This window comes from Mirounga angustirostris, unplaced genomic scaffold (assembly GCF_029215605.1).
Source record: "Mirounga angustirostris isolate CCGP_5_RB_7025 unplaced genomic scaffold, mMirAng1.0.hap1 SCAF_7, whole genome shotgun sequence".
NCBI lineage: Eukaryota > Metazoa > Chordata > Mammalia > Carnivora > Phocidae > Mirounga > Mirounga angustirostris.
Window position 1 is genome coordinate 73,356,085 of NW_026991715.1, and position 14,705 is coordinate 73,370,789.

Consider the following 14,705-nt stretch of genomic DNA (forward strand, 5'->3'; position numbering starts at 1 on the left):
AAGAAAAGGAAAAATAAGAAGTAGAGAGAATAAAGCAAGTGACAAGCCTTTCTGGTTTCTGGCTCTGTATATAAAGAGCTTGGAAGTCACCACTCTGTCCTAACAACAAGTAAAAAGCTAAACAGATGGAGAAATCAACAACTCTTCTTGGATCTGTAGAGAGGTGGGGACACTAGGCAAACCACTGTCCCCAAGACTGGAGTGACAGACAACAAATATAGGGAGTCACAGCTTACTGGAGTGGAGACTCATAAGCGCAACCTACCATGGGAACAAGTGCCAAGGGAGAAAGTCTGAATTGTAATTGATGAATTGCTGGAGGCTCAGTGTGGACAAGTCTTAGAGTTAACACTCCAGGGGGAGCCTGTCATGTGGAGGCTGCCACACTTCTGTGAGTTTTACCTCTATGAGTTCAACTAGGTGCCCATAGTAAACGTCAAAGAAAAATCTCCAAGAGCTTTTAGCAAGAGGAGAAGAAAAGGAATATTTTGAAATAAGCCAGAGCACTCTGTTCTTAAGGGCTGCCCTCAGGAGAAACTACTAAAATAGAGCCTACCCACTGGGATATTATCAGAGCCTAACTGACCTAGAAGAAGGGACATATGCAACTTCAGCCCACTCTAGCCATAATCTCCTACATAAAATGGGAGAAAGAAAACCTGAGAAACACTTGTGAAGTACACCATCCAGAGGTATAGGCCCACTAAAGACTGAGAGCTGATCACAGAACTATAGAATGCTTCTCCTCCCCCAAATCTCTCCCCCACATCACTAAAAGCCTCTTTATAGCAGTTTCTTTTACCCAATACATCATGTACAGTTCTCAAGAAAAAAATTACAAGATATACTAAAAGGCAAAGAACACAATTTGAAAAGACAGAGCAAGCATCAGAAACAGATACGGCAATTAGAATTATCAGATGAGGAATTAAAATAACTATGATTAATATGCTAAGGATTCTAATGGATAAATTAGCATGCAAGAACAAATGGGTAGTGTAAGTAGAGAGATGGAAATCTTGAAAAAGAACCAAAAGGAAACACTAGACATCAAAAATAGTGTAACAAAAATGAAGAATGCCTTTCTTGGGCTTATTAGTAGACTGGACATAGGTGAGAAAAGAAACTCTGGGCTTGAGGATATCTCATTAGAAATCTCCAAAACTCAAAAGCGAAGAGGTCAAAGTCTGGGGAAAAAAAAAAAAAAAGAACAGAATATCCAAGGACTGTGGGACAACTACAAAAGGTGTAACATACTTGCATACATGTAATGGGAATACCAGGAGAAGAAAGAGAAAGGAACAGAAGAAATATTTAACACAATAATGACTGCAAAGTTCCCCTCGATTTACCATCAAACACAAACCACAAATCTAGAAAGCTCAGAGAACACCAAGCAGGGTACATGCTTAAAACTACTCATACACATATCATTTTCAAACTACAAAAAAGCAAAGACAAAGAAGTCCTGAAAAAAGCCAGAGGAAAAAAATTTATCTTATTTATAGAAGAACGAATGTAGGAATTAACATCCAACTTTTCAGAAACCATGCAAAGAAGAGTGGAGTGAAATATTTAAAGTGTTGCAAAAACAGCAACAACAACAAGAACAAAAAACAAAACCTGAACAACCTAGAGTTCTGTACCCTGCAAAATTATCCTTCACAAGTGAAGGAGAAATAAAGACTTTCTCAGGCAAAAAAAAATCGAAGACATTTGTTCCAGTAGACCTGTCTTACAAGAAATGTTAAAAGAAGTTCTTTAAAGAAAAGGGAAAGTATATAGAGGGAAAACTTGGATCCACATAAAGTAAGGAAAGACATTGAAGAAGGAGTAAGTGAAGGTCAAATAAAAATTTTAATTTTTCTTTTTCAGAATTGATCTAACAGATAAGTCTGAAATAATTCCTACAAGTATTCACTTATGTATATATCTTATACCTGAGTGTACAAAAGTTGAGTCCCTCATGACCGCTGTAGGGTCTCAGGTTCTAGAAAATATTCAAGACCCAGAGAATATTTCATATTTACAGAGAAACAATTTACACAAAGACGAAGGACGTTTCACAAACTTGAAGTTCTGATCCTTTGAAACACCCCACACAATTCGGGCTGTATTAATAAGTGTAATACCTTTTTCAAGAGACTTGTCTGACCTAGTGGAGAAGGGTTTGGTCAAAGTGTAGGTGAAGAGAAGACTAATTAGGAGCAAGTAGCACTTTTGCTTTCTGGTGGCAGCACCTAAAGGCCACTGGTATCTTCCAGGTCATTTTCAGTACAGTTTTGTGCTAAGAGTCAAAATGGTTCAAAAACTTAAGAGTTGAAGAATAAATGGTGGTTGAAGCATGTGGGTCACCAATTCTTTATAATCCTGTGAGATAATTCAGCTCTCAATTCACCTGAATACCTAAAAGCAAAAGGGGTGGAGGAGCTTTCAAGGTTATTTTTCAAGGTTCAGTTCCATAAAGTCTACATCAGAAGTAATTCAGTCTTTTTAACTGGAAAACTGTCCCTCCTTTGGGTGAAGAGGTAGCCATAAGAAATACATGGAAACTAGGAGATAAAATTTTAAATGGAGATAATTATTACACAGCCATTAAGTGATACATTCAGGTTTTTAAAATCATTACAAAAAGTTATCTATTGCTATAGTCAAAAAGTCCAGGAAGAACAAAACCATGAATATGAGCAAGTTAAATTTTTTTATATGGGTCCCAGGAAATATTTTATGCAAAAGTAGTTTCCAAAACAGTGTATAAAACAGTTTATAGGTCGACAGCCAAATGTAAATGATGTAAATAGTTAATGGACTAACTACTAAGTTCTCATTCTTTGTTTTCCCAAGATATTATGCAGAATTAAAGCCAGGAGATTAAGTATAAAATAATGCAAGAACCTTTTCACCAGGCCCTGAAGGTGGGGCAACACACGAACACTTTCTATTCAGATATGCAACTTGTTCTGGCTTTAACATCCATTCTAGCTGTAGGCAGAAGAACAGCACAAATGGAAAAACATATAGTCCCCAAAGGAACAACAGAACATGCTTGCCTTGTAGAAACAGAGACACTATGGTCATAATAATAAATGCCTTCTACATTTAAAAAAAATTGACCAGTAGTTTTGTCCATCGGTTTGTTGAATAAATACATCAAAGAATTACAAAATATTTTTTCACGTGTTACTAATGTCTTAGATGCTCAATAGCAAAACATAATCTATGCTAAATATTAAATTAATTTTTATGAGAGGACACTTCCTAATAATAATTTAAAAAAAGAAAATCTGCATTACATAATTCCCCCACCCCCCAACATTCCCTTCACCTTGTCGCAAGTATACTATATTTTGTTGTTGTTGTTGTTGTTTTTTAAAGATTTTATTTATTTATCTGACAAAGAGAGAGAGAGAGAACAAGCACACAAGCAAGGAGGGAGCAGCAGAGAGAGAGAGAGAAGCAGGCTCTCCGCTGAGCAGGGAGCCCGACGCGGGGCTCGATCCCAGGACTCTGGGATCATGACTTGAGCCAAAGGCAGATGCTTAACCGACTGAGCCACCCAGGCACCTCTGCAAGCATACTATATTTGATAGGACCGAATGGTTAATGATTCCCAAAGAAACGTTTATACTGAAAAAAAAAAAAAGTAAGATAAACTTTTACAGATAACAGACTCAGCATAAGTGACAACAATAAAATTTTCAAAACACCTTTAAAGATATATTCAATTATCTATAAAACACTTCTTTTACAAATAGTAAATTTCTCATACCTGGGATGTTATATAGAGAGTCCCATAATTGTTCTTCTTCCATGTAGCTCACAAAAACGTTTCCAAATGTTTGTGGAGAAAAACTGCAATGGTATAATACTTTAAAGATGGTTTCTATCAAGCTGGATCCTTGGTCCAGATTATTGTCTGTATCAGAAGCTTGTTCTTGAAAGGTACGTTCTTGGAAAGAATAAAAGTGACTTAGTAAGTATCAGTGAATGTGATTAAGTTCTTATCACTTGGGGCGCCTGGGTGGCTCAGTCGGTTAAGTGTCCAACTTGATTTTGGCTCAGGTCATGATCTCAGGGTTGTGAGATCGGGCCCCTCATCAGGCTCTGCACTGGGTGTGGAGCCTGTTTAAGATTCTCTCACTCTCCCTCTGTCTCTGTCTCTCTCTCAAAAATAAATAAATAAACAAACAAATAAATTCTTATCACTTACCCACACATAATGCAGTAAAACTGTATTTAATATTTACATAATAAGAGAAATGCCGCATTCTTTCAGAGTAATGTCCCACCCAACCCAATATTGTTACTGAGATTCTTATGCTATCTGTGGGGGTAAAATTGTGAGAAGGGCCACAATGACATCACTTCAAAAGGCAAAGCTAGTTTACCTTTATGTCAGAATTCTCTTTCTCTTAAACTTTTTTGGATTCCTTTTGTCATTTAAAATTAATATATATTCATTCTAAAAATTATAGAACAAAAAACCACAGACAAGTGAGAAAATTAAAATTGTGCCAAATTCCACCAACCAGTGATAGCCTATATTTGGTGCAGTGTTTCATTTGTATTATATACAGATATGCATAAATGAATATATATATGTATAACTTAAACACCAAATAGAATTATTCTATACATATTCTTTTGTTATCTAAGTTGAATCTTTGTATCTCTCTTCTGGATTTGTGTTCTGAACATTATTGTACCCTTTATTCAGAACATAATTTTCATAATTTTCATAAATTTCATGGGAATTCAGTTATAATCTTCTCAGAATTATGCTATAAATTTACAAATACATAAATGAAATAAATTTACAAATGTTTCTTAAACCCATAGATCCTGTCATTTAAGACTGAAGAGGTTTATCAATTGGTTCCTCAGGAAAACTATTTAAGGAATTCCCACAAAAACAGAGCCACTTTAATTGCCCTTTTCAGTCCTCGTCTGGCTCTGTTATGACTTCCTCAAAGATAAGTAATCATAAGCTCCTACACTATTGTATTGATAGGTTGGACTGGAAAGGTGAAATAATAATTTCTATTTTGTTTGGACTAATTAGCATTATATGCCCAGTATCATAATATGTAAAAATATTTATTGGATTAAAGATAACACATAACACTGTATGTTAACTACACTGGAATTAAAATAAAGTGGAATAAATAAATATGTCTTGTGTCTTATATTTTAAATATCTTGAATAAATAGAATCTAGATCATTTCGGAATGAGTACATTTCTTCTCCATGCTCATTTGGAAGCTTATGACTTTTATGTTTCCTGTGGATAATTTTATCTCTGTTATTTGACTTTCAGGATCTCGAGACCCCTCCTCGGGATTTTTGCTAGGACTATTGGTAAAGTGGCATTCCCTCTCTACGGCGTTGCTAAAGCTGGTAGAAAGTAGGCTGGAAGTTACTGATGGGTATTTTGGGGAGGACCTGGCTAAGGATGAATCCAAGACAGTAAGAAACAGAACCAAGAGATAGAATATTCCTGATGATATAACCCTGAAAACTTGGATCCAGCAATGCCTATATATTTATGTTAGCTGAGCTGATATAGTCTCCTTTATGCTTAAACCAGGCTAATTGGGGTTTTTATCACTTGCAGTCTAAAGCATAAAAGGTTAAATGACAAAGAGTCCTAATCTAGGCATTCATATTTTCATCTTTTTTATTCAAATAGTTTCGGCAGTTCTCTGCCCTTTCCTCTCTCCAATCCCTCTGACATACAACTATCAGTTATCCTTCGTGTCATTCTCCCATGTGTAAACCTTCCCCTGAAATTCCTTCGCCTGACAATGAAGAGTTTGCACCATCTTTTCCCAAATGATATTCCAATCCCCAAATATCTGTTCCACACAGATTGGTGTATTCGCCCTACCTCATAAATGTTCCCTCCCATCTCCTTTTGTTGGTTTATGCTATTGCACTAGTCGAGAATGTTCTCCTCCAACAAAATCCCCATTGTTTAATTAATCAGTTAATGTGTCAGTGGTCATATTACACTAGATGCCGAGGCCTATGCCTTCCAGGGAGTTACTGACTGTGTATATGTATATATGTTCGTGAGGGGAGGGAATGAGAGGTCTGTAACTGATCACTACAGCAATGTCAGGATAAGTAGCATGACCGTACACCCTGGTTTTCTCGGGTGAAGTTTATCTGTTGTTCCATCATAATTACTTACTAGCATCCTCTTTTAAAAGTGTCCGAGTTTAGAAGACAAATTATTCAATCATCTTAAGTCTAAGTGGTTTGAGAATAAGGCACTGTCAAATATAGTACAATACAAATAAATACAAATAAAGATGATGTTTTAAATTTTTTCAGAGAAAGTCTTTAAGGAGGAGGAGAAGTTTATCAGCCTGACAAGCCTGAGGTACTGGTACTTTCCAGCAACACAGAAAGGTTAGGGGGATGAGAAGAAGGCAGGAAGCTGTTGGCAGGGTGACACAGCCAAAGTGTGCCAGGTGTGAGGGAGGTGGGAGATGAAGCTAGTCAATCACCACAGCATGCGTAATCTAGGGATCCATAAATCGTGCGGTGAGAATGCTGTTGGAGAAAGGGGGTAGGATATGAGGAATAATTACAATAAAAAATAATTATTATTGTTATTACCATAGAGGTTTCAAGCCCCACCCGATGGCTGCACCTGAATGCACCATCTGGACAGGGATACAAGGTATCTCTGCAGGAACTAGGTGCCCGGGTAACTGATGACCAATAAAGCCTCACAGGGACCTCAGCACTGCCCTGGGACCGGGGTAGGAGCCCTAAGAATAGCATTAAATGTTCTGCCAGCCTGGTAGAATGGGGCTCAGAATTTTCCTAACATTGATCTGCAGATGATGAGTGATTCTGATAGGCCTTTTACATCTGAGTTTATGAATTGAGCTTTATACCAGCTCTATAAAGGTAAAGTTACTATTCACAAAGTACTTACTGTATGCCAACCATCACATGAACTGCTTTCTATCTCACTTTGTCTTCATAATACTCCACAGAATGAGTGCTGATGATCCCAGTTTTAGGGATGAACACAGTAAAGTGGAGACAAATGAAGTAACTTGCCCCAAGATCACAAAGGGACTAAGAATTTGCCTGTGCTATTTCCATTAAACTAGAATCTCAAACGTCTCAAAGCCTGTTTTGCCATTTTTTTGACAGTAACCTCTGAATGCAGAGTACTCAGTCCAAACTAGATGTTTGGCATGTGGCAATTTGCTGCCTTCATTCAAAATCCTTTAATTTCTGATAACATTCTACAATTTCACATACGCTATCTCAGTACATGTCATTATTTTTAGACTTTCTCTGGATGTGCATCTTATCTGGAGGCATTTTCCCACAGCACCTGGAGCAGTGCTATGTGTTTAACTAAGGTTTTAACACTAGCGAAGGAAGAAAAAAAGGCAGAGGGGAGAAAGAGATCTCTTGAGTATTTTTGGTTGGGTTTTGGTCCATCTAGAAATTGGATTTTCTGGAATGAAATTTATCTCCTAGTCAGAATATTCAGAGATTTTTCCCCCCAAGTTTCATCCTCCTCATAATCCACTGTATCTTCTCTAGTTACCTTCTCCTTTGAAACCCTCTTCTCTCTTGACTTCCTCGTGGCCATGCTTTCTTGGTTTCATGGTGCCCCATCTTTTCTATCTATAGCTCTTTCTCTTTTATCATCTTGAACCAGGTTGGCAAACTTTTTCTAGAGAGGGCCAGATGGTAAATATTTGAGGTTTTGCAAGCCATTTGGTCTCTGTCTCAGCTGCTCAACTCTGCTGTCATAACATAAAACCAGTCTTAGACAATATGTGAATGCAGGGTCAAGGATGTAAATAAAACTGTTTACAGAAACGGTAGTGAGAGGGAGAAGTGGCATCGGCCCATGGAGGCTCCCCCAGAACCTTGGCCTTAGCCTTCTTTGAACCTCGCTGCTTCACATCTAGCTTAGCAGTTCTGTTATCTTTTGATTTCAAAGACCCCTTTTGTGAAGAAGTTTCCAAATTCATCACCTCTAAATCTAAGCCGTCCTTTTCATGTTCCTTGCTGTATTCTCTATTTCTGCCTAACGCCCCACCATTGTCTATTCATCTCCAGGGTCACTGCCTTAGCAATTTTTACTCCTTCTCTGAATTGTTAGATGTTATAAATTAAATGTCTCTCCCCTCAACTCCCTCTCCATAATGAATCATTGATTTTTTTTTAAGTTTTTATTTATTTATTTATTTAAGTAATCTCTACACCCTACGTGGGCCTCGAACTCACAACCCTGAGATCAAGAGTTGCATGCTCTTCCAACTGAGCCAGCCAGGTGCCGCTCAAGTGTTGAATTTTTTTTTTTCCAATTGTGTGCCTTCTCTTTTCCTAATGCCATTAATACACTTTAGGTTTTGGGGGTTTTTTTAACCTCTTATTTTAATCAAAACACTTGCCAGAATATGCATTAAATCTAACTCCTCCGGCAACCTTTTAAAGTCCTCCATAAACCATGCCTCACAAATCCAGACTTATCATTTCCTATTACCTCCAATATTCCAAGGTAGTTTCTAAGTCGAACTTCACCTACTATCTAAGAAGGTCTGGATGGAAAGTGAGGCTCAGCAGATTCTAGATGTTTCTAAGGTCTGTGCCCTAGAAACCAGGTGAAAACCAATACCTTTGTGAGGCACTCGTGCACAAACCTTGGTTTTCCTTAGACTGTGAATTTCTTATACTACAGGAATTTTCCTCTGTGTTCTTTTTCATTCTCCTATCTCCCATTCCTTTCAAGAAGATTCAGCTAGAGTTCTATTATTTTTGCCTCTTCTTTTTAAGTTAGTCCCTTCCCTTTTCCTCCACATGCAGGTCTAGCCCTTTCCTTTTCCTTTCTCTCTGCCTTCTGGACCAGACACTTGTTTATTTGATGTAAAATCCTCCAGGTGTGTCTAGAATCTTCAGTCATGAAAGACATAAAAATCAATGAGTTGTAGATCTCTGTAAAGTATCCATTGTTCAGATAAATGTCATCCACTTGGCCTCACCTCGCTCAATCAATAATGTTACCCAAGAGGTATTTTCCCTTCAGATCTACAACTAACCCAGGCCTGCACTCCCTTATTGTTCTCCCCTTTAATATGAGTCACACTCCTGTCCTTCTCGACACTTCAAGCTAAGGAAGGAGAGGGGACTCTTCTCAGTGGTGAGCTTGGGGCCCACCGGACCGTAGGGAGTTGCATTCCCTGGCCTGCTCTACCCTCTGTTAAGTCTATTAGGGCTGGTTCTGCTATTGCAAGGGAGTCCCGGGGCTTTCAGCTCTGTTGGTGGTTTTAGGAGGTGGTAAGGGGGCAGGGAGGGCAGTTGGAGGGTCAGAAGGATTAACTTAACTCTGGAGATCAGTGTAGGCAAGCCATATTTTCTGACCCAGGTTTTACCAATAATAAAGCTGCTATTTTGAATTCCATCTGCTTCTCCTTTATCTATAAAATGTCTTATACATTCTATAAACAAATATAAGATTTGAAAACAGACTGCCTTTTCAGTAACACTGAAGGGCCCTCTTCATGGCAGACATGATGGAGAAGTGAACTTGTTAGGGCTTCAAAGGAAGGGTGGGTATCAGGCGAGCAGCTCTACCACCAACCCACCAGGAGACTGTGTTTATTGCTACCAAAGATTTACACATACATGGTACACTAGCACTTTGCTTTCCAAGACTGCTTAATTTTTACTTCCTATAAAAATGCTGTTAATGACAAGTTCCTGCTGAGTCACTAAAATGGATTTGGCAGCAATGTTGTTGAAGAGAGTGCCATGAGCTGAGGGATGCTGAATTAACCAGGCTCTAAAGAGCATCCCTAACCAAAGGGAGGAAGCTGAAAGACTCACTTTAGACATAGGTATTAGAGAGAAAGTATAGGAATAGAAAATGGAGCATATAAAACCAGGACTCAAAACCTGTCTGATAAATTAATACCCAAGAAACAGGGGGTGGAGTATCATATGAAAATTGCTTTAAAGAAGCACTAAATTTGAATGTCACATCCTAGTTCACTATGAAAATTAACAAAAATAAAATTGAAACCTGACTTGAAAATTAGCTTGGAGTCTGTTGTATAAAAGGTAAAAATAGATATAAAGACCTGCCATTTATTTACAAGTTTTCTGTGCTCGCTTCGGCAGCACATATATTTACAAGTTTTCGATTAAACATGGCTTGATTATTACTTTTCCCCCCTCAAACTGTCCTTATTTTGGCAAAATTTTAAATTTTAAAGAAGTCTCATGAAATGGGTCTTAAACTACAAAGACAAAAAAAAAAATCATTATTTTTCAGACATCTTCTTTCCCAACTTTTTCCTGGGAATTATCTTCTTGCATTATGTTCTAAAATGCTCCTATACAAATTAAAGCTTTTCTGACTTATCCTATGCTGTTTTCCTCAGTACCCAAGTAAATTAAACATCAGATTTCTACCTCTTTTGAATTCTGTCTGTTTAAAAATTATTTTGGGGATGCCTGGGTGGCTCAGTCGGTTAAGTGTCTGTCTTCGGCTCAGGTCATGATCCCAGGGTCCTGGGGTCGAGTCCTGCATCATCCGGCTCCTTGCTCAGCGGGGAGCCTGCTTCTCCCTCTGCCTGCCGTTCCCCCTGCTTGTGCTCTTGCTCTCTCTCTCTCTGACAAATAAATTAAATCTTAGAAAAATTATCTTGCAATATCTACAAATTTGTAAATGTAGATAGGGAAACTCTGTGAAACAGTTTGTCTGTATCTGCTTGTATCTACTAGGGTTCTTCTCTATGCTTTTCATAAGGTAAGATTTTCTCCAAAGTGCATTTCATGGGATCTTAATGGCTATGAGTGCATATGTTCTAGAAGTGCTGGCTTCAACAATATTAAACACTTTGGTTTTCTGCAGGATTTCTCAGTGCCTTTAATTATTCATGAACCCTGTGCCTCTCCAAGAAGGGATTTTAGTATATAGTGTTTTTTAAGCATTTTTTACCATGAAACCCTTTTTAGTATTACATCTAGCAGGACTACTATTCTATAAAACTGAATCTAGAAATCCTGGCACTAATGTTTACAAATAGACTCTTAAGTTAACTTCAAGCCCTTTAGGTTTACAAATGAAAGTGAGCAGTTCCAGTGAAAAAGGAAGCAAGGTAGAAGTACAAAGGGTTACTCTCCATTAGGAGACTGCCAATTTGAAAAGAAATCCTGTCACCAAAATTGGATTTAATTTTAATTCAACTGAATCATTTTGGAGCAAAGAAGGATTCTGCTTTACCAGTAGACACTGGCAAGGATAACAAAGCACAGCCAAAAGAGGTCTTCAAAAACTGATTCTTAACCCACAGATTTATACCAAGTTCTAACTATCTTATGAGAATTCAGGTTTTCTGATAGAATGACAGCCAAAATCCATCTCCTTCTAACTCATTCCCAAGTATTTCTACTTGCTGACTTGGACAGCCTTTTTTTTTCTTCTTACATGAATACTTAAAATATCTGCCGATAGCTCTCCTGCCTCCTCTAGTCTTTTCTTCTCAAACTTATACATACCCGGTTTATTTAAGTAAGGTATGGCCTGGTTCACGTCTTACCTTTTCACTCTTAAATGGGCAATCTCCCTTTAAAGAAGTTGCACCAAGAAAAGACCGTGATACTTTGGGCAGGATCTGATGACCACTAAGCATAGGTGGACTAATTGGTCCAAATTCTGTAGGTGGCAGCCCTAGATAGTAAGAGATAAGCTTTGAGCTCCATCTGTGCTCCCCAATACACAAGGTCTCTAGATGTCCATATATTGTCAAACCGAGTTAAAGGTATTTCAAGGGGAAATTCCTTCTGTAGGCAGATACCAAGCCTATCTAGACTGTGGAAATGTCTATCTACCCAGACCTTGGGAAAGAAGTTAAAAGTGCCATGTTAAGGCTATATGCAGGTCTCCTCTCCAAACGACTACAATGCAGAGAAGTGATAAAGCCACCGTGGGAGCCTGGGTGCTGCACAATATTCTAGAACAAGGGTTGGCAAGCTCAGGGAGCAAATCCAGACTGATGCCTGTTTTTCTACAGCCCAAAAACTAAGAATGGTTTTTACATTTTTAAATGGCTGAAAAAAAATCAGAAGCAGGATATCCTTTGTGACACATAAAATTATGTGCAATTCAAATTTCAGTGTGCATAAATAAAACTTCATTGGAATACAGCTGATGGGATTCAGACATGCTACCCCTGAATACGGTACCTTGACATACTGAATATTTTAAGCTGAAGGAGTTTGAGAAAACAGCAGAAGCAGGAAGGTCGGGGTGCCTGGGTGGCTCAGTCGGTTAAGTGGCTGCCTTCGGCTCAGGTCATGATCCCAGGTCCTGGGATCGAGCCCCACGTCAGGCTCCCTACTCCCTACTTGTGCTCTCTATCTCTCTGTCAAATAAATAAATAAAATCTTAACAACAACAAAAAAAAGCAGGAAGGTCACTTTGACCTTCCCCCTGATCTTCACTCCTGAAACGGTTCATAAAATCCTCATGTGAGAGGTGCCCTCTCTATACCAGGAAGATAGGAGCATCCTTATCTCCCAAGTCAAAAGGACACTAAGAAGGATCCTAACAAGGAGGCCTTGCTAAGCTTCCCCCAACTTACTACACTTACTTCACACTCTTTGACCTATCATGTTTCTCCATGACTGTCCATTCTTCATTAAACAAACCTGGCATAAAGATACTTCAGTCAAACTGTTTCTTTGGGTCTTCATGTCCTTATGAAGGCTCCTGTTTCATGTAAAACTTATATTAAATAAATTTGTATGCTTTTTCTCCTGTTAATGTGTCTTTGTCAGTTAAATTTTCAAACACAGTCAGGAACCCTAAGACGGCTGACGAAAACCTTTTCCTCCCCCACACAGCCACGCTCATTCGCTTAGGATGGCCTGTGGCCTTCTGTATGCCCCAGTGGTAGAGTTTGGTAGTTGTGACAGAGATGCCACAGTCTACGAAGCCTAAAATATTTACTATCTGGCCCTCTGTAAAAAAGTTTGCTGGCTCCTATTCCAGAATACTGGAAGAAAGTGTACATATATTCCAATATCTAATACTAACAAACATCCTCCATCTACTCCCAAATAGCCTGTAAGTAAAGTCAGGGTCTACTTTTCAGAGACAGCCTCTATCACCCAATCTGTCAATCTTTCCTCAGCCACTCTGTTTTAGAAAAGTACTCTATGGTACTTATTAGCAGCTGAACTTACCTAATTTTTTCTACTTCTTTAATTTATAAGGTCTGTCCTCTCCAATCTTCCCCAGCAATTAATTCCCCCAAATACAAAGGCAATATGGCATGTCATGCTTACCGTTGTATTCTCCAGCTGAGAACAGTGCCTTATACCTAGTTGAGGCCCATTAAATATTAGTCAAATAGAGAACATATTTATAAAACCAAGTAACCAAACATTTTCAGAAATTAATTCAGAAGAATATTGTTTCTTATTTCTAAGAATGAATATCTTCACAAAGTCTCATGTTTTTATTTTAGAATTCATTTAAAGACAATAGTTAATACTGTCACAAAATAATGGCCCTTCTAATGAGGACCTCTTAAACATCAAGTGGGCAATTTATTCAATTTCTCTGTATCTAAGTTTTGTCATTTATAAAATGGTCCTAATAATCCAAGGGTCATAAATGAAATAATACTTTAAATTGCTTTGAGTTGTTGGGGAAAAAGATGCTACATAAATTCATGATAAGAGTTACCATTTGTAATATAATACCCAATCATTTTGCACGCTAACACTAGAAGCACATTAACGACTAAAGAAGACACATGTTCCTGTAGTTATATTAGACATTTTCTAGGTGTCATCAAGAGATAGAACATAAAATATTTCACCCACTGTCAAGCCAGATTAGATTTGATTCTATGTAGGAGAAGCATTACAGCAAAATTCATGCGACCAGTCTCCCAAGCTCTGTGGGAAGGTTCTCAAGGAGTGTTATAATATTTAGGACCTGGGAATATTTATTTGGCCCAGTTCTCATCTTCACACCCTAGCATCTTGACAGCTGCTTGGGCAATACCTTCTCAGACACACAGGTGTCAAAGCAGAAGCCCCACTTCCTAGGAGACACTTAAATATATGCTTAGACAGAGGGGAGAGTTACTGACAAGCAGAGGGAGAGACCACTGCATTGGGGCCACAGGAGGAGTGATCGGAGAAGAAAAATACATCAGGTATATTCTGCCAGGCATTCAGGATAAAAGAAGGAAAGAATCTAATACAAATTAAGTATCTACAAAGTGCCAAACAATGGTACTTCATATATATTTACTTTCCTAAGCCTCAAGATGAACCCATAAGGTCGTATTAGTATTCCATTTAAAAATGAATGATACAGAATTGTTTCATGGAAATTTAACTGGCTTCCATTCGTTCATTCAATCAGTGCTTTTGAAGCATGTTCTACATGCTTAGTATCAATCCGAAGTGTGGGGAATTAGGCCAAGCCCCAGGTATACAATGGTGACCCGTCCCTGCCCTTCTGGAACTTGTGGCAGCTGAGACAGACATTAAATACACAGTTATGTCCATTAACCATGCACTTAAAACTGTGACAAGTGTTACAAAAGGAATTACGGTAGGACCTTATGGAACGACCAAAGATGACTTCCTAGGAAGTAATATTTGAGCTAAAAGATGATTAGCAGCTGCCAGGATAATG

General features: G+C 38.3%; 1 protein-coding gene across 4 annotated transcripts in view; it reads right to left on the reverse strand.

The window, feature by feature from the left end:
- KIAA0825 (KIAA0825 ortholog) overlaps positions 1 to 14,705 on the reverse strand; it is a 403,169-nt gene that overhangs the window by 225,401 nt on the left and 163,063 nt on the right. For all 4 annotated transcript variants that reach the window (XM_064596374.1, XM_064596372.1, XM_045898686.3 and 1 more), the window contains one exon: positions 3,770 to 3,949. In XM_064596374.1, coding sequence (XP_064452444.1) covers positions 3,770 to 3,949 — 180 coding nt within the window. The remainder of the gene's footprint in view (positions 1 to 3,769; positions 3,950 to 14,705) is intronic.